The sequence below is a fragment of the Dipodomys spectabilis genome, unplaced genomic scaffold, assembly GCF_019054845.1.
Source record: "Dipodomys spectabilis isolate Male_0828 unplaced genomic scaffold, ASM1905484v1 ptg000066l, whole genome shotgun sequence".
Taxonomy (NCBI): Eukaryota; Metazoa; Chordata; class Mammalia; order Rodentia; family Heteromyidae; genus Dipodomys; species Dipodomys spectabilis.
Window position 1 is genome coordinate 10189774 of NW_024870743.1, and position 26072 is coordinate 10215845.

The 26072-nt window shown below is 48.1% G+C and overlaps 1 protein-coding gene across 1 annotated transcript in view; it reads left to right on the forward strand.

Annotated features, from left to right (window-relative positions):
* Vsnl1 (visinin like 1) overlaps window positions 1-26072 on the forward strand; it is a 94533-nt gene that overhangs the window by 63755 nt on the left and 4706 nt on the right. Inside the window, exon 3 of the mRNA XM_042680786.1 lies at window positions 24545-24760. Coding sequence (XP_042536720.1) covers window positions 24545-24760 — 216 coding nt within the window. The remainder of the gene's footprint in view (window positions 1-24544; window positions 24761-26072) is intronic.

Genomic DNA, 26072 nt, shown 5'->3' on the forward strand with positions numbered 1-26072 from the left:
TAAGGAATGGAGACGTACATGGTTGCCAAACAGACCAGGCCTTTGGCTCAATTTTGAGTGGTTCCAATTTTGAGTGAGACTGCTTCCTCGTGTGTAAAAAGAGAATAATTTCAGTCATTGGAGTTGAATGAAACTGCCTCACACATGCCTGCAGTTGGGAAAGTACATTGTTTCTGTTTCCCCTCTTTTCAGTGCAAGGGGAGGTTTTTGTCTTCCATAGCTGATTTCCTGATTTTATAAATGGCAGGTTTATCTTCCTTTAGTTCAGCTCTCATGTCCCCTCTGAAACCTGAATGCATGATAGATCAGGTGGAAAAAGGTAGTTACAAAACACTGTACATCCCAAGGTCTATTTTCACAAAATAGCCAAAAATACCTTTCTTCATAGTGTTTACTTCCAAGAAATAAGGTTAGCAAGGGGTCACTAAGAGGCACTTCAGGGCTGGGAAGGTGGTTCAGTGGTAGAGCGCTTGCCTTGCATACCTAAGGCCCTGGGTTCGATTCCTCAGTACCACATAAGCAAAAAGAAAAAAGCTGGAAGTGGCACTGTGGCTCAAGTGGTAAAGCGCTAGACTTGAGCTGAAGAGCTGAGGGACAGCGCCTAGGCCCAGAGTTCAGGCCCCATGACCGAACCCAAAAAAAAAAAAAAAAGAGGCACTTCATACCCAGAGAGAGAGAGAGAGAGAGATGGATATAGCCATATATATGCATATGTGTATGTGCATACACATGTATATATGAGTGTCTTTTTTTGGGGGGGGGGGGTCCAGTCGTGGGACCTGAACTCTGGGCTCTTCAGCTCAAGGCTAGTGCACTACCACTTGAGCCATCACACCACTTCTGGCTTTTTTTTTCTGCTGAGGAATTGAACCCAGGGCCTCATGCATGCAAGGCAAATGCACTACCACTGAGCCACCTTCCCAGCCCACATGCATGTCTTTATCTCTTGAAATTTTCACAATTTACATGTGCTCCATTTCCTTTGAAACCAACCTTGAACAATAACAAAATTGCCCAACTGGAAAACAGGATCAATTCCATTTCCTGGCACTGTGCTTCTCTCAGTTACTTGGCTAAAAGTAGAAGAAAATACAGCAAACAATGGCTTAGACCAATGGAAATTTATGTTCCTTACATGAGTAAAAATTTGGAGATGCCTACTTGTTTAGTAGTGGATCTTGACTTCTGAATATCTTTGAGTCGCTCTTGGCTTTTCTCTCGTGGGTACAAGATGACTGCGGCAATTCCAGCTATTGGGTTACCATTCTAGTGTGTCACAAAGTGTCTTTTACTTAGTTAGCTTCAGTAGATTTATTCTCCTTTTTTTCAACCTGAACTATACCATTGTTAAATTAATAAAGGGAAGGATACAGGATTATCAGGATTCATTTTTACAATTATCAGCTGTTTTCTAGGGCTAGGAGCATGAGTCGCTTGCACAAAAGCACAGTTACTTCAGTAAGGACAACTTAAGAAGGTTGACAGGACTGTCCTTACAACTTTCCTTACTATAGTCACTGTACAGTCATCTAATATCCTTTATGCTGTACCTCCGACACTGAACTCAAACTGTTCCTGTGGCCTCTGAGCTTCTCCCTTGGATGGCTATAGTGAGGGGAACAGCATTCACACACACCAAGCATCACATTAGAGTGGAATCCAGCAAGCTCATACTGTGTGCTGACTCTGCGTGACCCAGCTCTGTGGCAAGCTCCGTGGCTCCATATTTAATTGAAGAACTCCAGTTGGTGACTTTGTGAGCTGACATGGAGTAGCTGTCTTCATCAGACTGCCATACCCAATCCCTCTACGCAACAAGATCCCTCTCCCAAAACTGCCTTGCACATTGGCAAGAGCTGGTGGAGGGAAATAGAACTGCTTTCCCCACAGCAGAAGCTCAAGGTAGACCCCAAATTGCAGGGAAATGTCTCCACTTCCCTGCTTGGTGACTTTTGGAAATGGGAGCACGGATGGAAGGTTCTTTGAAAAGTTAGCTGTTTCATTAGATGGGCTGAGGATTCCCTGCTGCTTTATGATATCTGGCAGTTCCTTTGATGAGTGGCAAAGCTTCAGGACTGGGACTGGTCCCCGGAGCATAGTGAAGAAGTGTCCTCTTGGGAATTCAGTGACCCCCCAGTGGACATGCTCATCACCCATTCTCTTAACCCTTTACTTCAGAATGGAAAAACTTCTGCAAAAGAGGAGGTGTCCTTTGACACCGTCTCTCCCTTGGGGCTTGACAGCTGGTGATAGGCATTGGTTTGCAGGAACATTGAAAAGCAGCCATCAAGCTGTCCATTCCGTGGCTCTTCACTTAGGCTAAGTCCATGATTTCCCCTGGATTTAACCTCATAGCGGTAAGAAGGGCTCTCAGAGCAATCTAGCCAATGGCAGAAGGGAAAGAGGGGATTGTAACCAAAGGTTCTGAGAGTTGAGGACTCAGTCCACTGTACCTTCAGGCCTCCCACCTGTTCCCCAAACTATTTCCTGTTTCCTACCATCCATGCCATCTGTCTCACAGCAGTGTGCAGCGTTGTGATACAGGGGATCTCTCAAGGTGATGTACTGCCACGTGCTGGGTGGTGACTTCACCACAGGCACAACGGTGAGCTGCACTGAGAAGGAAGCGAGCAGGAGCAAGGATGCTGTTGCCATGGCAACTGCTGTTTATCCTTAGCTTGTTTATCCTTAGCTTGGACATTTTGGAGCTGGGCAGGACTAGATGATTACCCTCATCATGTAACACATTTTGGTATTGAGACACCTTTGTCTACACACACACACACACACACACACACACCCCTACCTTTTCCTCTTTGCCCAGATAGAACTAGTGTGGTTCCCAGCAGCATGTTTTCAGCATGGCTGTCTCTTTCTAGTTCCAGAAAGCATCCTGGAGAAGGAAGGTAGGGTGGTAGATGAAGGAAGTATTAGAGGGATCCACTATTGTCATGATACCTGGTGATCAGAGGAGGTTTGCTAAATCTATCACTGAGGGAGACTGAGTAACTTCACCTATTGGTAGGTATTATTACCTTGTTTTGATTTTTTAAGAGACATTTTGGGGAATATGGCATAAACCCAAGTAAATGTTAACTAAAATATGAAACTTCAGACTCAGTGATGGACTAACTGGCTGTGATACTAGGTAGTTTTTCTGTACTTCAGAATACATTGAGCCTGGTGCTGGTAGTCCATGTCTATAATCCTAGCTGTTCAGGAAGTTGAGATCTGAGAATCATGGTTCAGAGCCAGCCCTGGTAGAAAAGTCTGAGAGATTCTTATCTCCAATTAACACACAAAAGATAGAAGTAGAGAGGTGGCTTAATGGTAGAGCATCTGCCTTGAGTGAAAATCCAAGCAAGAACAGATGGCCTTGAGCTCAACCCCCAGTCTAATAAAAGAAAACACAACGAAAAAAAAATAAAAGAAACTATTTTGAAGGAAAAGTTTGGGTATTTACCTTCGATGGGCTTTCACTGTACTTGCCTTCTTAGGAAAGACATCTTCCAGGCTCAAAGATCAAGTAACCAGAACACAAGTGCAGATTAAAATACCAGGCAATCCATCCCTAATCCATGTCTATCTTTGGCTACCTCCTAGTTGTATGTTTCCTCACTTGCAAAACAAGAGATACATTCATCCATTGACGAAAGAGTGCCTGGACACTCGTTATGATAGGGACCTGCAAATAGATACCAGGAGTCAAGGATGAGTTCATTGATCTTGAAGAAAAATCAGTGCAGGCTCAATGCTCCAGGAAACCAGGGGTGTTGCAGGCTATTAAAAGCAATGGCGATTGCCTGTGGTTAGAGTGTGGAGTCATGCTCAGACTGTTAAAAGGACAAAGGCATTAAGAACCCTAAGTGTACGCTTTCTATGTGAGACATACAGAAGGATATATGGGAAATGACAGCCAGAGCTGGGTCTGAGAAGGAAGCTTGAGAGGGGGGTGGGGAAGTAGGGAGGCGCAAGGCAGGTCCTCCTCTGGGAGGCACATTGGAAAACACGAAGTTTCATTCCGCATGGTGTCCCTGAATTTCTGGAATCAAATTGGAGAGGTGAGCACAGCCTCTCTCATGAAGGTTTGACTTTCCAGAAAGTGACCCAAAACCAAACCAAAACACAGTGCTGAGTTTTCAATAAGATAGCTCATGGAGTTTTCCTTTTTAAGCAGTTCATTTGGAGACAGAGAGGTGAATGGGTTGACAGCAAAGGAATGACAGACTAGAGGCAGGAAGACTTCAGCGAATTGGATGGATTTGGGCGGCAGGTGGGACATGAGGGCTGCCCACTCCTGGCAGGAAAAGTCTGCTGGGCTTTGAATGCATTGCACGTAATGGACTCTCCCTGACTCCAGCCTAGGATTCCTCACCCACAGATCTAGCCTCTAATTAAAATAGAGGGGCCACAGAGGAGGAAAACACAGTCATCTGTCCTCCCCTGTGTAAGTGGGTGGGCAGGTGAGCAATAAACTCTTCATAATGTAATATTGTTGAGACAATTTCTCACCCACCATTGTCTTTTCTTTAGTGACATACAAATAGATGTAAGCCTCAGAAATCAAAGAGCATAAACAGGTTTTTTAAAAAATAGCACAGATTAAACAATATCCATTTACTCGTTGCAGAGTAACTTCCTGATTTTTTTTTTAAAGAAAAACACAGAATGAAACCTCTCAATTTAAACTCACTAGGGAAGGCAAATTTAAATGTTATTGTTCCAAAGAAGTGCAATTTTAATCCTCATACAACCAAGCATAATGAAACCTTCAGAGGGTATTTGTACATTCAAATGCGAAGGAAGAGACTAAGTTAACAGATTTATGTTCTAGTTGTTGAATCCTTGGGGAAGCAGGCCAGTCATTTTCCATAGAAGAATGCATGGGTCCAAGGATTGCTGTCTGACAACCTCACCGTCTCTCCCATGTGCCTGGGGAACTCACCGGACACTCCTGTAAAAGCCAGCAGTTCCTAGGGAAGTTGCTGATTTTCCAATTGAATTCTTCTAGGCAGCTGGAAAGACCCTGAGGTGCCATAACGAGACATAATTTGAATAGCGAACTTTTCCTCAGGGATTCGTTCATCCTTCTTAGTTCCTCTAGGTCCTGTTGCCTGCCCCTTCCTCTTCCCTCATCCATCGCAGATATAAGAACAGAGACACCCAAAGCCATCAGCCCTCTCTCACCTTACCTCCTGAATCCTATCTCTCATAGCATGGAAGTCTTCTGCGAATTCTAGTCTTTCTGTTTCATGAACATTAAAGCCATCATTCACCTCAGTCGAGGGAGTTATTTTGCCAAGAATTCAAAGGCAGTTTAGTATTAGTAAAACTATAAATGCTCTGTGATATAACTATATCAATATATGAAGAAACTAATTGAGTAGATTATTTCAGTTATTCAATAATAGATTCATAGGAATGAATGTAAAAACAACAGCAATATCTTAAAGAAAAAAATGTTGAATAACCAAAGCAGAGTATTTGACTTTAAAAGGTTTTGCTGTCTTAAACTTTCATAAGAAACATTATCTTTAGGCAGAAGCATCTATTAAAATTAAGAGAAAATAAGAGATAGTTCTCTTTCTGCAAGTTGCTGTCATGTAATTTTGTTATGGAAGTTCCCTAGATGCAACACAAGTACCAACATTAAAGGGTACACTTATCCTTATTGAGAGAATATGTACCCCTCAGCATCTAAGAGCATCAAGAGGAAAAAAAGATTAAATTATTTAAGTAACTAGTTGCAATCATCTAAAACCTAGATCTCATAGGCCAGGCATACTGATTCATGCCTTTAATTCCAGTTATTTGACAGGGTGGTGGTTCAAAGCCAGCCAGTAAAAAATGTCTGTAAGACTTAATCTTAATCAATAACTAGATAGGGTGGTACACATTTGTAATTCCAGCTATGAGAGAGACATAAATAAGAGGATCACTGTCCAGGACAGCCCAGGCACTGTCTAAAAAGTAACAAATGCAAAAAATTCTTGGGACATGCTCAAGTGGTTAGGTGCTTACCTAGCAAGTACAAAGGCCAAGTTCAAACCCAAGTATTACCAGGATAAATAGATTAGATAAACAGATGGGTGGATAGGTAGACAGGCAGATATAAATGATAGAAATGTATAAATATCATTGTTTCCTATATTCCACAAATAAATAACTTCAGAAATACAAAACTTGCAATAACAATATAACAAAATAATTAGAAGTAATCTTCGGGGAGGGGAAGCATGAGGCACGCAGGAAGAAAACTTTGCTGGAAGACATAAAGAGAGCTTGAACAAAGGAAGACAGAAGCACAGTGTTACTAGATCTGAAAGTCACTTATTAGAAGGCTGTCAAATGCTCCCTGGTTAGTTTTAGGGGTATGGGAATGTCAATGTAAATTTATCCCAAGGTGCACTTAGAAGAATAAATTTGATACCAACTGACTTTGAAATAATCGGCATGGTTGTTCTTGATGTTTAAACATCTATTTATGACTCTAGTAATTAAAACAATGTTCTAGTAGTGCATAATAGACAAATGGTGTGAACGTTGGTTAGAAATAATCCTAGCAAAATGCCACACTCCAAATTACTGACCAAGAATGAACTAAGGGGGCAGGGGGACAAAAACCCTGGAACTTGTTGTAAATTACCCCAGGGACCCAACAGCTCATGAAGAGCACGAACTGGCAAGGCCACCACGGGGAAAAGGAAGAGGACAAGTCTCCCACGCTTGTATCTGGGTGAAAAGCGAATATGGATTTCAGCTAATAAATGTCAGTGTCACTGTTTCTAGGGAACAAAGCCTAACTGTGATGGTCAGATGATGTTCTCCAGGTCCACACTGACTCTGAGGATAAGCTTGGATTTGCTGCTTCACTTCTATGCCTTCAATATTGTGTGTACTATGCGGAAAATGGCAACTGATGTTGACAGAATTAATGCACTCTCCCATATTCCATCAAGATATCCCCACGTGAATCCCTGGGATTTATAAACATGTTAGTTTGCTTGACAAAGGGGATTTAGAATGGCAGAGAGAACATGCGTTACTAAGCTAGTCTTAACCTAGAGAGGTAAACTTGGATTTTTCCAGCGAGAAGCTGGATGAGTGTTTACAACAGAAGAGAAGGTTGGAAGGATTCAAGATGAGGACTCCACCTGACACTTTGGCTTTAAAGATGAAGGGAGAGGCCAGCAGCCAAGGAATGGTAGGCATCCTTTACAGCAAAGAGAAGGTAAAGAAATCGATTCTTCTTTGACTTTCTAGTAAGGACTGTGGCTCTGCCATGCCATGATTGGTGCCCACGAGACCTGAGTCACTCTTCTAAGGGACTATAAAGAAGAGATTGGTGTTGAATTAAGCCAGGACATTTGAGGCGATAGCAGTAAGATGCAATAAATAGAATGAATAACTCACGATAATGAATAATGGTACTGGATCTCCACACTGGGACTTCCAAAGTCTCTAGTTGATGTATAAACATGGGATTATTCTTTTCTCCCCTCCTAACTCCACGTGGCAGCCCTGCCATGCTGAACTACTCTCCCTTGCCATAGTGGCTTTGACAGCAGTTTGGCAGGATTCCCTGCAGTCCCTCTCAGCTATCGGTTATCAGGAGTTTAAGACAGAATCCTACTCATTAATTTAAAAAGAAAAACTCCATCTCCAACTCAGTTCAGCTCTCTCCTTCCCCTCCCAGCACAGGCTGACTTGTCTGTGGCTGCAGGCAGGAAGCAGGGCGTGAGGAACATGTCACTCACCAAACTCTGTGACACATCCCCCTCTACCACAACTAGCTCTTCCACTCCTTCATCCCCTGTGACGGGGAGGAGACAGAGAAAAAAATGGTTTGGGACTTTCCCCATAGAATGAAGCAAGGCTGCAGTGGCTCTCTGACTGGTCTTCCCGCTCATCCCCTCTGGACGCCTATGGGCAGGCTATGTCTCCAGTGCATCCCATCCCTAAAGTAAGGTTTACATGCCTTGGCTGCCCCTTGGGAACTCTGGCGTCATTCCTGTGAGGACTCATATCCTCTCCTCCTCCCGCTCCCTTCATGGCAAATGTGTGTGCATGTGTGTGTGCACACACACATGCACACATGTATACACACACACCACTAACTCCAGCCACAATCCAGGCCAATTCTTAAACCAGTGGGCACATGCAAAATCCATTGTCCAGTCCTTTAAGCATCTGGGAACCAGAAAGGGTGAACGGGACAAGGATTTCCTGCCTCACTACCCACTTGTCTATGTCCCTGCAATTCTCTTTCCCCCATTCGGAAGGCCCCATAGGGACCACCTAGAGACATCCTTCCTTTGCAAACGCGTAAGAACTGCCATTCTTTCACTCTTGAAACCACCAGGGGGAGCACTCACCCATTCTACCACCACCACACACCATGCTCCTGCTCTCTTGCCTGAGTGGAAGATGATAATCCAGGCACAGTGGATCTTGCACAAAGAGTTCTTTATTGCTTTCCTTGATGCTAAAAAGACTTCTCAGGGCCCATCCAGAGTCTGGGCAGTAACCCTGGATTCAGCCATGCTGGCAAGGGTCAAGCCAAGCTAGAAGTAGGGCTGACATCTGAAGGCCGGGATTCTTCATCATGTGAATGAACACAGGAATTGTCCCTGTGCCTGACTGAATGAGGCAAGGTTGCTTTGGCTCTTTGCCTGACTGAAAGCAGCGAACCAACTCTCTATGCTGACTTGGGGCATGATAACTGGGTGCAAGGCTGCTTCCTGAGGTAGTACTGTTCCATAAACCCAACCTGCCTATCCTGGACCCAACCTGCCAGCACTCTAGGCAATTAGAATGGGTTGCTTGGCCCCTTTGATTGTAAGTTTCTGGTGTGGGTCACAATTCCTGTCATTGGCTAGGAAGAGATACAGGGAGGATTCCTGCATTCGTTTAAATAAGGAAGACTCATGAGATTCATCAGCCATCCACACTTGAACTTGAACTGACCATTGTCAGAGCCTGCTGGGTCCTGTGGGTCTACCGCAGAGATTCTGGATGGAATCAGCTTTGAGAAACAGCATAAATGCAATAATGGATTCTGTTGTCCAAGATCCACTCTTTCTGGATTATTCCAGCAGCCCTATCCTCATTTCAACCTTCATCTCAACAGCTTTAGGGCCAGAAAAAGGGAAGTTTCAGTATTGCAAAGATTCCAGCTTTCCCTCAGGGAATGGAATACCTTTCACATATTAAAATGTATTATAAGCTTGTGATGATTAAGATACTGTGGTGTTGACAGAGGAAGAGCCTAGCAATTAAAGAAATAGAAACTTAGTTCAAACATAGGCCTGAGTGTATGGAATAAAGAGACATTTAAGTCAGAAAGGACAGTGTGACAAAGAACTAGTGAGAGCATCAGAGATGGAGAGGAAATGGGATTCCTGGCAGAGAGAGATGTGGGAAGAATGGAAGAGCACCTTGAAAGAACTTCCCATAGATCAGTAAGGGTTTGGAGCAGCAGAGATCGGGTAAAGGAAAGAAACTGGAGAGGTTTTCAGGGACCAAGTAAGTCCAGAAGGCGTGGCATGACTGCTTATTAAGAAGACAGGGAGTTGGTGTGAAAGAAGACCTAGGGTTAGATTTGCATATCCTCTAGTTCATGCTCAGCGCATCATTGAGGCCACACAATCCCGGCTGGCTTCCTGGGCCTGGGCAAGAAACCAAGGGTGAGGGCAGTTGTCACATGATCAGACAGGTTCAGCTGCTGGATTAATACTCTGCTGGCTCTCTTGAAGCTTTCATAATTCTGCAGCAAAGCCTCTCTGCACTTCACTTTGCATGAGACCCTACAAATCAGGTAGAGAGCCCTGGCCACAGCAGAGGGAGCTTTGGCACGGCAGTTGACCTGGCTGTGGCCACTTGGCTGCCCTCTTGGTCCAGCCCAACTTACTTATTCCCCAGGCTTCTGGAAAGAAATAAAGCCAATGGCAACCTGTGACTTTATCCAGGTGAGCAAAGACACCCCTGCACTGCATTCGAGGTACAAACGAAACCAAGGTAAAGCTTCATAGTGCCCTTCACTTCCTCTGATTTCCCCTCTGTGATCAGCAAGGACAGAAGTTTCTCAGGGAAACGCGGGGAAAGGTGGAAGGTAGGGGATTGGGTATACTTGTGTTGGGTTTGCTACAAGCATCAACACTCTGTGCTAGGAGAACATGATGACCTCACTTTCATGTCCTACAGCTCCATTCTGCCCTCTGCCCGCCTGCAGAACTCTGGAGCCACCTCCCCCGCCCCCCCCCACACACACCCTGCAGACACCTCTCCTGGATCAGCCCCTCTCATTCCTCCTGCAGGAAGTCCCTTGCTCTGCCCTGGGATTGGGCCCTAGCTGGTGTCCAGGCCTGAGTACCTGAGGAGGAGGAAGCTCAGCCTCTAGCTTTCTCTCTCTCCCTCTCCCTCTCCCTCTCTCTCTCTCCCTCTCTCTTTCTCTCTCCCTTTCCTTCTCCCTCTCTCTTTCTCCCTCCTCCTCCTCCTCCTCCTTCTCTCTCTCCCTCTCCTTCTTCCTCTCTCCCTCGCTCTCTTGTTCTCTTGCTCTTCTTCTCTCTCTGTCTTTCTCTGTCTCTCTCTCTCTCTTTCTCTTCTCTCTCTGCCTCTGTTCTATCTCTCTCTGTCTCTCTCTTTCTCTCTGTCTGTCTCTCTGTCTCTTTCTCTGTCTGTCTCTGTCTCTCTGTCTCTGTCTCTCTGTCTCTGTCTCTGTCTCTGTCTCTGTCTGTCTCTGTCTCTCTGTCTCTGTCTCTCTGTCTCTGTCTCTGTCTGTCTCTGTCTGTCTCTGTCTGTCTCTGTCTCTCTCTCTCTCTCTCTCTCTCTTGCGTGCTCTCTTTGTCTCCACATCAGGGTATCAGGGTTTGTTTTTGTCAGGAGGGCTCCTCTCCTCATACCTCAGTGTGCCGCAGCTGCTTAGCAATGAGCTGCTGGGCAGAGCAAGGAATTGAACACCCCCTTGGGTTTCTACAATCACAAGGTCCCCAGAAGGGAAAGGGTCATGGAACAGGCTTGGGCTGAAGGGCAGCCCCTTCCCCCCTCTCCACCTTCCCCCCCTCCCCCTCCCCCCCTACCATTTCAACCCCTCAGAAACAGAGATGATACATTCACGCCTCTGGTACCATGCCAGGAAATCTCAGAGGCCTTCTGGGAATGATGCTCCAGAAAACAGAACCCCTGTGGAAAGTAGTGGGTGTTAGGAGGGCCCCGGGAGGCTGATAATGGGTAGCAGAGGAAAGAAACGTACAAATGTGTAAATATCTCCAGCACCAGTGTCTCTGCTTACTCAGGAGGCTGAGATCTGCAGATCATGCCTCGGAGACCTTCCAGTCCATCCTGGGTCTCAGTGCTTCTGTTAGGAGCTTAAGATCAACAGCCAACCTTCCCCCTTTCCCCGAAGAGTCCTCATTTTCTGGGTTCAAGTCTCAGATAAAGTTGTTCCAGCTGTCTGTGATGCAGCTTCCTCATCTAGGAGATCTGTTGTTAGACTTAAACCAGGTAAAAAAGCTGGAGAATAATGTCTAGCACCTAGGTGTGAAACAATATATGTGGCCAGTTACATTTCTCTAGGCTAAAGGACTCAGTGTGCCACATACTCCGCTACAAACACGTGCTGAGGGGTGAGGCAGGGCAGGAAGCTGCTTTGTTCATTCTTTTGAGCACCCTCTATGCGCTAGGCATCCTACAGACAACTTATACATTCCCTCTCCCAGCCATCCTTCACACATAGGGAAACTGAGGCTGGCCCTGTTCAAGGCCTCTCTTCAAAAATGGAGCCAGGATTTGACATGATCACTGGGACTGAGATGACTTCCTTTCAGACAACCAGCATCCCCTATTGCTCCTCAGAGAAGTGGAACTACTCGTTTCTCGTGGAGAGTCAGGGGTGCTGGAAACCTTTCAGAAGGAGTATATAATTACATTGTGATTGCTGAAGCGCCCCCTGGTGTACTGTATGTAAGCTCAGGAAATAGTAGCCAGCTGCAGGTTTTTGTCCTCCACAGCTTGGCCTGCTCTAAAAGTATGTGAAGCAAAGTCAGAGCCAATGGGGTCTCTCAGTTCTGCACATCTCAAGGGAGAGTTGGATGTAATAAATGAAGTGTGAAAAAGTGAAACATTCTTTTGGAATAAGGAGCCTCATCCACCAATTTCTAGAATTCAGAATCTCTAAGTTACATATGTGGCTTCAACTGAATGGCTCAGCACATCTCCCACTGGACATATGCACTGCGAGCATGCTAGCTGTCACAAAATATCAGTGTGTGTGTGTGTGTTCGTGTGTGCGTGTGCACGCACGCGCACATGTACATACACATACATGCAACCAATACTAAGGTTTGAACTCTGGGCCTGAGTGCTGTCGCTGAGCTTTTTCAACCATGAGTAAAAGGCTGGCACGCTACCACCTGAGCTACACCTCCCCTTCCAGCTTTTTGCTGGTTAATTGGAGATGAATGTCTCCAATTTGTCTGATCAAGCTGACTTCCAAGCAGCTTCTCGGATCTCATTCTCCTGAGTAGTTAGGATTCCATGCAGGAACCGCCCATACCAGGTACACTGGGAGCCAGACCTTAAACCATTTTTGTTCCACCTTATTACAGGCAGAGAAACTGAGGCAAGGGAAGAAAAATGACTTTGCGGTTTCCAGTTTTTCCTGTAGCTTCACCTACCTTTACCACCTGTCTCCACCCATTCCTCCCCCACCCTAGGGCTGGAGTCTCTCAAGCTCCAACACCTGCAGCCAAGCCCTCCCAGGCCCTCCTAGATCATTTCAGATCCTTCCAGACCTTCCCAGTCCCTCCTCTCCCCTGAGGGAAGGCTTAGAGAACTCTCCCAGAACCAGCATCTTTATTCATTAGCTGGAGGGGAGCCCTGGGAGCCCTGGAGGCCTCTCTCTGCTTTCCCTGCAGAGATAAATATGGAAAGGTGAAAGGAGAGGCGAGTTTCCCAGTGAGAGGTCGGAACTGCCACCAAAGCTAATGCATAAACAAGAGGTGGAGGTGGAGGGTGGAGGGGAGGCTCCCTACCCCACCCCCAGCCTGGGCTGGGCTTCGGTTCTGCCACATGGCCACCCTCCACCCCTCCCAGAACCCAGCAGGGACCCAACCCACCAGCTCATCTCCAGGGTTCTCCTGCCTGCCTGGGTTCTCCAGCTTCATACACAAATGCCCCAGGCTGTGCCACGTCCCATCGCTGCCCGGAGTGTGGTAGAAGGAGGAGGACTTCCTGCTCCTTGCTGCCAGAATGTGGCAGACCTGTAGAACTAGACCCTTCCAAATCTGCATTTCCTAAGATCCCCGCCCCGCCCTCCCTCCAGGAGATTTCACCTGCACAGCTCTGCCTCACCCCGGAGAGAGCAGGCCGTGTGCTGGGTTCATGCCATACCTGCTGTACCCACTGTGGCCCTGTCTGGCACATCGGCCTTGGCATCCATCTTCTGATAACAGGCAGAATGACCTCTGTTGTGTCCTTTGATCTGAGATCAGTGTGACATTTCCCAGATGTAATCACACACACACACACACACACACACACACACACACACACACACAGAGCTCTGGTTTTGCTGAGCAGTTAAGTCAAGAACCTTTGGCTCTGCTTACAGCCTGTTGGCGATGCCTGGGCCTCTGGCTGGGTCTGCACTGCCTCTCAGGATGGAAGCTGATGGCTCACTGCCAAAGATCTGAGATCATGACTCTTCAATGTCTCTGTTCTTTGGTTAGTTAGATGAGAGGTGTGGAATGGCTAGGCCCAGGGCCGAACTGACTGAGTTCAGATTCTGCCACTAACACAGTAATGACCAAGGGCGAGTTACATAATAGCGTTGGATCTATTTATGCTCATGTAATAGAGACATCGGGAGTACCTACCTTCCAGGGGTGACAGAGGACTGCAGGTTAGGCCCTGGAAATGTGTTTAGAGAGAACCCAGTAGTTAATATTATAAAATTTAGTTGTATGAGAGCCTTTCATCAAATGTTATGTTGAAAAGTGTTCAGCTTTAGAATCACAAAGCTAAAGAGAAGCCCTGGGACTCTGAGAGAGCCAAGTTCATCTTCTACTCCAAAGGAAATGAGCTCAGATTGCCAAAGCCCACTCCCCCATGGCCCCTCCCTGGTCAATCGCAGCCCTGTGGGAAGCAGGACTCTTCTTCTTGTCCACTTAAGTCTGTTCCTCATCACTACTCCCTGAACAACGTTAGAAAGTTCTGGATTGAATACTGGAGTCCAGCCTGCCCACCTGTGGTCACTTGCCTTCCTTCTGAGTGTAGAGGTCCCTGACTGGAATACCTTGGCAAACTCTCCAGACACTACCTTGTGCCTGTGATCTAATCTCTTCATTGGTCCTTCTTGACCCCCGGGGTCAAGAAATTAGATCACTTTTTTTTTCCATCACTAGTTCTCAAGGAGAAGGAAAGTCAAAGAGATGGGTTTGGAAGGAGTGTGTATGTCCTAAAGGTGGCTCAGCTGTCTCAGGCCTCTCTCAGACCCTTTATAGTATGGATAATGAGGGCCCCCAGGACCTGGTGTGGCCACCTGGGGCCAATTCATGCACCTGCCTTAGTACTTATGCGGTCTCACCCAAAGAAGGGCCCCACAGATCCTAGGTTATCAGGAAGTGGTTTTGATCCTAGGATTGAGTCTCTGGAGCTAGGAAGATCTGGAGACAGGGAGCTGGGTGTTTCCTCTGGGATCTGTTGAGTTGGTTCTTAGTGTACACTTCTGCTTAAGAGTATTAGAGCTGCAGCACTGGATATGTCACCCAAGCTGTTCGGCAGGGAAGAAGGAAGCCTTGGAGTGAGTCCTTCTCATGCTGCAGTATTCGTCAACTGAATGAACTGTGGAGCAGATCTGGACCCTGGCTGACCAGAGTCTGTAAGGGTTTCAATGGTCTCCAAGGTGTGCAGAGCTTAGGATGCATAGACTCATGGGTATGCACAGGCATGTTAGGATGCATAGACTCGTGGGTGTGCATGGCTGTGTTAGGATGCATAGACTTGTGGGTGTTCATAAGCATGCTAGAATGTATAGATGCATGGGTGTGCACAGGCATGTTAGGATGCATAGACCCTTGGGTGTGCACAGGAGTGTTAGGATGCATAGACTCATGGGTGTCCACAGGCGTGTTAGAATGCATAGACTTATGGGTGTGCACAGGAGTGTTAGGATGCATAGACTCATGGGTGTGCACAGGAGTGTTAGGATGCATAGACTCATGGGTGTGCACAGGCGTGTTAGGATGCATAGACTTGTGGGTGTGCATAAGCATGCTAGAATGTATAGATGCATGGGTGTGCATAGGAGTGTTAGGATGCATAGACTCATGGGTGTGCACAGACGTGTTAGGATGCATAGACTTATGGGTGTGCACAGGAGGGTTAGGATGCATAGACTCATGGGTGTGCACAGATGTGTTAGGATGCATAGACTTATGAGTGTGCATAGGAGTGTTAGGATGCATAGACTCATGGGTGTGCACAGGCGTGTTAGGATGCATAGACTCATGGGTGTGCACAGGCGTGTTAGGATGCATAGACTCATGGGTGTGCACAGGTGTGTTAGGATGCATAGACTCATGGGTGTGCACAGGAGTGTTAGGATGCATAGACTCATGGGTGTGCACAGGCGTGTTAGGATGCATAGACTCATCCTACTCAGGGAAGGCTAATGCCCGGACACCGGCAGGCTGTGCATGACCTTGACCTGTCTTGTGCTTTTAACAGCGTGTCCAGATTAACTTGGTGTGCATCTCTGCATCTTCCTCTCCAGCCACCTGAAGCTCCTCAATCCCAGTTTATGCTTTTTCACATTCCTCTCAGCATCTACCTAGAACCTGGCACATCATAGGTGCACATCAGATGATTATTCATTTATCATGCCCTTTATCCTCTCCATGAAGGAATAAAACATAATCTCTTCTACGTGCACTTTAAATGTTCCTCGTTTTTCATATTTTTGCACACTGGAGTACAGCCTTGCTCACATAAAGTCATAACAGACCTATCATGTTTCATTTATTGAGTACCTACTATGAGCCAAGCACTGTGCAGTGGTCATTGTTTCCTCCATCATCATCCTCAAAAGGAAGCCTCTCATTGCTCCATTCTTCCTAGTTCAAGACCTAGTACCAGTCTGTGACATTCTAACTCAGTTCTAATATCCTCTGCCCCAGAGGGCCCAACCCAGCAGCTCATCCTCCCCTCCCCCACACCTCACCAGTGTGTGTTCATTCATAAAGAGGGACTAAAGCTTTGAAAACAATGAAGAGCCTATTGCCCAGGGTCCTACCACTAGTAAACTGCAGAAGTAATATTGAATCCCAGACCTATCTGTCTCCAAAGCTCTTCGCATCCACCATGACATTTCATCCTCACCTCTGCACGTGCTGGAATTTCTTTGTGTGCTGGTCCATAATCTGACCTCGTGCCATGCCTCTGGTTATAGAGATAGGGCTTTTGTGGGGCTGGATTATTTCATGGCCTGGATATGTGGTTCGTTTCTCGCAAACGTGTTTGACTTCTACAGGCTTTGGTAATGAGCTGTCGTAACAGCTCTGCTTCTCCAGCCAGTCCCGGTTCTAATTGAGATGCTGTTAGAACTGCATCTCAGCGAGATGCAGCCTGGGTCTCCCCACTGTCCCCATGATTCTATGGAATGAGTGGGATGCCAGATGAAATGAAAGTCAATCACAAATAGACCATTTTACTCTAGAGGGTCTCAGAGGTAAGTAGACTTCTTTTTCTTCAGAATCCACTGTTCTACCCCTTGAGCGGAGCCAGGGAAACGAACGTGACGTGAGGGCCCTCACGGGCTCTCCCCGTAGCACCCAGCTTCTACCAGCACCTTCTGCATTCCTCAGCCCTGACCTAGGTTCACAAGTCAGTTCACTTTAAAAGGGAGGAAACAATCAGATCTAGCAGGTTGGATCTAAGTGAAAAACTGGTGACTATTTCCAGAATATGCTTTCCTTTTGCAGGAATCCCCTGTGACCATCAATACCCCAGGGACCCGATTTATAGTGCAAATTGTGTACTGGACAGAAGTAAAGAGACTTCATTTAATTTTAAAATCTACATCCTCAGGGAATGTCCTTCAGGGTCTGTGACACTTCCAACTGAGACAGAGACCAAGATAGTACAAAATGGAGACAGATTTAGGTATAGCTATGGAGACATGATATACACATAGACTTAATAAGTATGGAAGAAGGAAAGGAAAGGAAGGAAGGAGGGAAGAAGGGAAGGAGGGAAGGCTGGAAGGAAGGAGGGAGGGATGGAGGGAAGGAAGGAAGGAAGGAAGGAAAAGAGTTATTCACTTTCAAAGAAAGTCACCTCCCAAATTTAATCCTGTAATTAAAACATTAGAGACAGAAGAGAGGTTCTCTAGTCGATGAGAAATCAAAAACATGAAAATGTCATGTTATTTGCTTTGCTCTCCTTTTTTCTTTCTTCCTCTCTCTCTTATCTCCTCTCTTCCCCTCCCAGCCCTCTACCTTCCTCCTCTCCTCCACTTTCCTCCCCTCTTCCCCTCCCTTCTTCCTCTCTCTCTTTCCTCCCACCTCTCCCTGCCTCTCTCTCTCTGATTTCACTTTTAGAACTCACAAAAGTAAACAAACACAATATTATAGCTAAAAGGGAATTGTTAAGCTGTTCTGATTTATCCCTTAGGAAGTCCTAAGAAATACGATGGCTTTGGCCCAGTCACACCCAGACCCCTTGCCACCCGATCCAGCTCCTTTTCCCCATCCAGTAAGCATGTATTGAGCAACACAGTAGACCAGATCCTATTCTCAGAGGAACAAGGATACGGCAGAGAATAATATGATACTTCTAACATTCTGCTGATTTGGGCTCATCCCATGGTGAGAACTGTGGAGTAGAAGAGGTCTGGACACGTGAGCAGTGTGGATTTCTGGTGCCTCGGTCTTGTTTTGCAGTTAAGGAAAGACAGAAAATGAGCCTCTGTGGACAGAGCTCATGATCATTAAGTGGCTGACAGATCTGGGCAGAGAACCCCAGTCTAGGTTAGAAACGAACATTGCACACCACTGCCCTAAGATCCAAAAATCCTTCCTCTAAAAATGGTCCAAGACTGTTTCTCTCATAGGTAGAAGTCACTGTCCAAGAACCACCAGCTATTAGCACTGCCTTTGCTTAAAGATTTCACTGGGCAGCAGCGATCATAGGGAATGCGTGTTGCTCCCCAGAGGGTGAGTGAAGGGGCAGCGCTGAGTAGATCCCCAGATCTGGTGACGCACTGGGGTTGAGGAGGGTGATGGAGTCCTTGACCTCCTCCCTGTGCCGCCTCAGGTCTGCGCTGCGGTCAGGGCTGCATCTTCCTCTGGTTTATTGCACCTACCTGAGGGCAAGGACCAGATCTGCTCCTCCTCCCCCCAGCTCCTGCCCACGGAGCTGGGCATAGAGCCTGGCACCACGGGCTTCTGCGAGCGAGGATCTATTGAATGAATGCTTTGGCAGGAAACCTGTTTTTGGACTCACCACTGCTAATTAAGGGAAACTATCTCTCTCTTAACCATGCACGTGAGCGAGTATCAGGGCTGCTCCGGGCTGAGTCATCCTTCCCTGAATCATCAGCTAAAGTAGTAACGAGAATGAGCCCTAAGGCCAGATCATGAGCCTTCTTTAGCACAGCTGACTGAAGACGCCTTCAGTGTACATTTCAGTTCTGTTGTTGGCCAAGGGGACCCAAAATAGCCTTGTAGTGCTGAGCTGAGTGTTTATTCAACTGATACTTACTGAGCACCTACTGTGTAGTTGGCCCTATACCGGGCAATGGGAAAACCAGGCCATTTCCTCCCATCCATTTAGCTTGGAGCCAAGGAGAGAGAAAGGCATACGACAGCAATCCTATGAACACTTCTTACAAACCATGAGAAAGGTCAGCAGGGAGGGGACCTGTGAGGTGAGTGTATGGGTGATTCTGACCTGGTCTTAGGAACAATGAAGACTGAGCCAAGGTCTGAAGAATGAAGAGGGAGGGGTGAAATGGGCTGGGGGCAGAGAAGGAGCTTTTCAGATGAAGGCACACAGCATCACTGTAGCCAGAGCAAGCAGAGAGGACCCTGGGAAGTGACAGGAGCAGGAAGCAGAGCTGCCCAGAGTGGGGATTGGACCACAGGGACTCAGCCACTGCAGGTAAGCCTTGCTCCCTCGGGAGTTGTAGGGACAATGGGTCAGATGTAGGGCGAGTTAGGAGACAAGGATCATGTCGTGTCAGCCAGTGACGCAGCCAGTGAAGGCAGTGGGTCCTATCCTCGGCCTCGTGGGCCTTACCAGCTGGAAGCCCAAACCAAATGCTAAGTTAACCTCAAGGACACTGTGTCAACTAGCAGCCTGGAAAGGTGCCCTGAGACCCTGTCACTGGCCACCTGCTCACCTAGGCTGCAGGGGAGTGTGGTGGAGGGAGGGGGACTGCAGATCCTATTATCAGCCACCTGCTTCCCCAGCTGCCCCAGACTGCAGAGCCTCGCCACCGCTAGCATAAGGCCTCAGCTCCCAGAGTACTAGGACTGAGTACATCAGATGGGTTCTAACCTCTGAGCGCTTCCACAGGAAGTAAGCAAGCCCAACAGGACAGAAGCAAAACCCAGAGTAATAGAATGATAAAACGTGAGAGCTCCAGATCCCTTCAGAGATTATTCCCTGAGGGGACTGCAGCAAGGCCAAGGAGATGGACACCCTGGAAGACAGCCTGGGGACCTTGCCCCAGAGTTACTCCCGGAAGCGAAGATTTCCATTGGCTTATAGCAAAGGGGAAAAGGCCGGATGCTGGTGGCTCCCTCCTGTAATCCTACCAAGTCAGAAGGCTGAGATCTGAGGATCGCAGTTCAAAGCCAGCCTGGGCAGAAAAGTCAGTGAGAGTCTTACTTCCAATTAACCCCCAGAAAACCAGAAGTGGTACTGTGGTAGAACACTAGCCTTGAACAATAAAGTTCAGAGACAGCACCCAGACCCTGAGTTCAAGCCCCATGACCTACAACAACAACAAAAACAACAACAACAACTAACAGGGAAAAGCCAGGACTTTAACAAAGCACACTGGCTTGGGACTCACTCCAGATGCTTAGTGCTGTAGCTTTATTCTAGTAACTTAGTCAAACAATGATGCACCTCTAGGTCCTAAACTCAAAGACCTAGCAAGCTGAGACAGCCCAGGGAAGGAACCTGTTTATCTTGTGTAGTGATAGCTACATGGCTTTGTACCAGGGCCTGGTAAGTCTGGGCCAAGTCCAGGCCATCCACAGGGCCTGGAAACCCTGCTGGTGTCAACAGGGCAAAGGAGATGACATCACTGCTAGAGCCTCCAAGCCTCACAAGTGTGGTAAAGAAAGCTCATCATGGGGGATAGGCAGAATCTTGAGACCTTGAGAACAAGAGAAGGGAATCCAAGGAGGGATAAGACACAGGCTCTCCACAGCCGAGCAGCAGAACAGCCCAGGGATTTTCCATCCAGTCTTCCCATGAGCTCTATTCAGGCTAACAACAGAAATCCATTCTGAGATCTGAGGGCTTGCCCCGCCTAGGCCAGAGCCAGACATGTGGCAGAGCCCTGGACAGAGAAGGTGCTCTGCTGTGCTTTGCTGGCACCCAAGCCCTTCGAGGCCCAGCACCTCAGCTGTCACAGTGGAGAGCTGTGGAGAGTCCTACCAAGACCTGGCTTACTCGTTGGACTGAGGGATTTCCAGAAGAAACCACGGTCTTGAAAGGGAAAGAGATTCACATGCTGCAAATTGCCATGCTTTCCTGAAGGTTCCAGGAAGGGCTGGGCAGGGAGCTGGCAAGAACAGCATCTGGAATGGAAGGCTTTGTGTTCTTGGACTATTCAACCGCCAATCAGCCTGTGTTGGATGACCTGGAGAAGGAGGCTCTAAAGACAGTGCTTGTATTTAGTACAGAGTGGCCGGTACTCACTACCTCTGAGGGGAAATGGACAGGGACAGCCTCATCTGAAGGAGACAGTTCTGTCATGGAGATGGTTAATCCTGCCAAGACTCCCACAGTCCTCCTGGGGAGAAACACAACGGCAAGCATTTCCTGCTAGCATTTCTTCTCCTGTGTGTTGTTCTGTTCAGGGTAGTGGGGTGCAGTATAGCCGGGGGCAGTGAAGATTTATAGGATCTTGAGGATTTCTGACTCTGGAGCTCTAGGCTATGGTGAAAAGCAATGACGTAGCAATGACTGAAGGCAGGGAGGACTGAATTTTAAAAATCCACTCATCTTGTGTCATCTGTGGATCTCAACACTTGAAATTTATCATAGGAAGACTTTACGCTTATTTGTGTAGTATTAAGTGTAATGTCAAGGTTGCAGGACCCCCCCACAAGAAGACCACCGAGAGTCAGACTCTACAGCTGTTTTATTTAAACGGGCTGCAGCTCGGGCTTCGTCCTACACTCTGACACAGTGGAGCCCAGGAGGAGAGCCCTGAGCTAAGGATTTGCAGGTCTTACATAGGCACACAATCAACCAGGTGTTTTGATTATCACCACGTGTTGCTTTGCTAGACAGAAACAAGCAACATGTGGTGGTCACTGCCTCAAACTTTAATCTTTCATAAGAACTACCCTCACCTCTCAGCAGTTTGATATCTATTTCCTATGATACCCATAATGTTCTTTTTTTTTGATTTTCAGAACCAACGCCTAACACTGTGTTGACACATAATAGCTACTCAGTTTATTGAGTTAGAGTCATTAAAAAGGATCTCAGGGGCATTTAAGGAATGTCACTGCAGTACCCAAAGGCTACCAGAAGGTGGCCATGTATACAATGGAGAAAAAAATACAGCCTTAGAAATGTTAGACGGTAAGAATTACAAAATGCTTCAGCAAATGTGGATTTAAATTCATCTCAGCTAACACCTGATTAAGAGAAATCTCAAGGGGTGACAGGATTGGTTGAACAGATCTGCATCAAATCCAACCCCTACCTCAGACAGTTTGGAAATTGGAATTAAACATGTTGATCTTCCCAGCTTCCATTTCTCATTGACAAGAAGAAATTTGTAATGTCAGGGCTCATTATCAGGATTAAAGGAGATCCTCTGATATTTTATCTAGATGCCATTTTTCAACATCACCATTATTTCTAGCTACATTATAAATAGTATAGTCTGTAATTCAGCATGTCCTATATCTATAATATAATGAAAATATCCATAGTTATCCTTTCCCCCCCCAAATACTTTCATGCCAACATCTAATAAGAAGATGAAACAAGATATTAAAAAACAAAACAAAACAAATTTTGAGCAATACTGTATGGAAACTTCTGGTGCTTTTTGGATCCTGTTGAGAGGATGGAGTGCACATTGAAGAGCCCGACTTCCTCTTGGAGATGGGGCAGCGTGGGCGCGTTTTCCCATGATGACCCACTCAGGATTCCACCATTAGAAAAGCTCAAAGCACTCAGAGCCTGCCAGGAATAGAAATGACCCTCCCCCCCACCCCCCGACTCCCTGAGGCCTCTCAAGCTCTCGCTTAGTCTTTCCCAAACAACCACGGGGCTGGTGCAAATCAGGGAGAAGACCTTCTGCGAGGCACATGTAACTTTTATAGCTCAAATTTCGTGATCGATTTCCCTCTCAGGGTTTTCAGGTCCAAGTTAATTTTTAATATACTGACCTAAGGTGCCCAGCTATTTTTAGCTAAAGCTGTCAGATATCTCTTAACTGAAGAGGATGCTGGGAGGGGCAGGAAAGTGGAGGTGGTGCATTGCCAGAAACCTGCAGGAATGAAGAAAAATGCCCAGTGGTCTCCTATCAGCGCTGGTGGAAACACTGGTGGGCAAATTGCCCTCCAGGAACGTAAGAGTGTGCCCAGGTTTGCCTCTGCTCTGAGGCCCGTTCTCCCCAGACCATTTTATCACAAGACAGCTGAACACCTCGGCAAATAGCACCTGCTGCGTAGAAAGAAACAAAGCCCAGCCACCCATGTACAAGGCACAGGAAGACCTAGATTGCTTCCTGATTTCCAAGTTCCCAAACACCAACTTCTGAACACAGCACCTGGCATCCAGTCCTCAGGTGCCAGGCCCCTGGATAATATTGGGGGGATGAGTGGGAATGGTGCTGAGCAAGTCAAAGAGGAAGAACGTCTTTGTCTAGATGCCCTCCCCCCACTACCCTCTGCTCATTTTCTGAGTTTTAGGAATGCTTTGCCCACCCCCAATTCCCCAATTCCCCACACTCCTGCGCCAGCTCCTGTTAGATAATAGGGCTACGGTAAATGTCAAGTTGGGTTCCCCTTCTACCTGTGGGTCCTGTGAGGCCCAGAGCACACAGCTCTCTGACAGGGCCTGGTGTGGAAGGAAAGTCTGAGGTGTAATAAAAATGGAGGGGGGGGGGGGTAAGCAAGAATGGAATGTGTTCAGGAAAGCAGAAAACAAAGGGCAAAGATGTCCTTCTCAGCCACATGGATACAAGTTGTGTGAGGAATAAAAAGATGGTTCTTTTAGGGTTTGTTCCCTGTGATAATGAGATAAATGATTGCTATTTTTTCTTTTTTTTTTTTTCCAGTCCTAGGGCTTAAACTCTAGGCCTGAATACTGTCACCAAGCAGCTTTTGCTCAAGGCTAGCACTCTGCCACTTGAGCCACAGCCCCACTTCTGGCTTTTTCTGTGATTAATTGGAGCTAACAGTCTCACAGACTTTCTTGCCTGGGCTGGCTTCGAACCCCAATGCTCAGATCTCAGCCTCCAGAGTAGGTAGGATCACAGGTGTGAGCCACCAGCACGCAGCTCGATTGCTAATGTTGGAAATCACTAAGCACTGGGTGATTTGCTGCACAGGAGCAGGAGCCAGAACAGACTTGTGTCTGTGACTGAAGCCAGAGACAGCCTCTCCTGTCTCTGGAACTCCTGTCTCGTTTCTCCTGAATCCTTATGTGGAAAGGCACATTTTATTTCTAGGCTGAGTATAGGGCATACAACACACAATTTGCTTGTGGCTTTGGGATGTGTCTGTAGGTCGTTGTCATTTGCAGCAAGCGTCAAGTGGGGCTGGGAATGGGAAGGACCGCCTCTCTGAGGCCTTATCTCCCTGTGCGTTGCCTGTGCCCAGCGCCCTCGGTCACTGCTGGCGCTCAGAAGAAACCTCTTTATGTCTCTCAAAAAGAAACCCTGTTTTAACAGAGTCTATTTTAAATAACAGTTCTTGACAAGAAAAGGAAAAGCAAAGGCCCTGTATAAAGAAATCAGAGAATGGGGGCAGGACACACACACACACACACACACACACACACACACACACACACACACACACACACACACACACACACACACACACACACACACACACACACACACACACACACACACACACACACACACACACACACACACACACACACACACACACAGCCCACTGGGCAGGCCAACCCGGCCTCAGCAGCCCCACCCCGTGGCCACAACGGGAATAGCTCTGGTGCACTAGCTCTCCAGGCCGGGGTCCTCCTGCGCCTGCGCGTCCTGCCTTCCGGACCCTGACTTCTGGCTCCTGACTTGCGCGCTCTTGCTTCGCAGTTCTTCCCTTACGGGGACGCCTCCAAGTTTGCCCAGCACGCCTTCCGAACCTTCGACAAGAATGGGGACGGCACCATCGACTTCCGAGAGTTCATCTGCGCCCTGTCCATTACCTCCAGGGGCAGCTTCGAGCAGAAGCTCAACTGGGCCTTCAACATGTACGACCTGGACGGCGACGGCAAGATCACCCGGGTGGAGATGCTGGAGATCATAGAGGTGAGGCCGCCCACCGGGCCGGGGGGGGGGTCGGGGGTCGGGGGTCGGGGGTCAGAGGCCCCCACCCAGCCGGGGAGAGGCTGGAGATCATAGAGGTGAGGCCGCCCACCGGGCCGGGGGGGGGGGGTCGGGGGTCGGGGGTCAGAGGCCCCCACCCAGCCGGGGAGAGGCTGGAGATCATAGAGGTGAGGCCGCCCACCGGGCCGGGGGGGGGGTCGGGGGTCGGGGGTCAGAGGCCCCCACCCAGCCGGGGAGAGGCTGGAGATCATAGAGGTGAGGCCGCCCACCTGGCCGGGGGCGGGGGGCGGCAGAGGGCAGGCAGAGGCCCCCATGCAGCCGGGCAGGGCACGTGTCCACGACCCTCTCTTGCTATTATGCACCCTGTTTTGACCTTGCCCTGCTCCCCACCGCAAGTACAGCCCGGGAGGAGTCACAGAGCCGAACTTTGAGCCCTTCCCGTCCACGGAGTCGCACCTAACCCGGGGTGATTCACCAGGAGGCCTGCCACACACGAGGCTCACTGGACTGGGTGCCTAAGACGATCCCCCCACCCCACCCACCCCCGGCCCCATTCTCCTGCTTTGTGTAGTTCTGCACTGCTGAACCTGCCACCTGCTTCTTCTGGGCTGTCCTTCTGGGCTCCCCTATCTTACCACATCCAGGGGGCATTTTTAGTCATGTTGGCACCCACTCAGAATTCCTCTGCCTTCTGCTCCGACCCCATCTTCCCCCTCCCTCCCTGCCCACTGCCCTCCGGATAGGGCAGCTTCCCTGGCTTGGTCCCCTTCTCCCCCTCTGCCCAGAATGTCCCCCCCCTTCACCGCTCCCTGCCACCTGTCACCAAGCTGGCCTTCCCAGATGGCTCCACCCCCTCCCAGTGCCAGCTGATCCCGAAGCAAAGAAGGGGCTGTCACTGCCGTGGGCATGCACAAGAGCGTGCCTCACCCAGCAGTGACTTCGTGAGAAGAGGACTCTGCTTGCTCACTGCCCCGTCCCCGCAACCTGGAAGCCAGCCTGGAACTTGGCAGACACTCCACAGTAGACCATGCACCAGGGACTTTGCTTAGATGGAATGTCTTAGGGCACAGCCCACCCCAGAGCCCAGCATGGCTCTGGAGACAAAGGCACTACTGGTCATGGACACAGGGTATCCACACGTGGGATCCCCACCCCAGCTCCATCAAGCTCACCCCCTTGCTCAGGGGCATCTCCAGCACCCCCAACCCTAGTCTGCCTGCCTCAGAAGCCTGGCCCGCCATCCACACACTGCCCCTGTCCGCCTGTGTAATAATCACATGACAACATCCTGTCC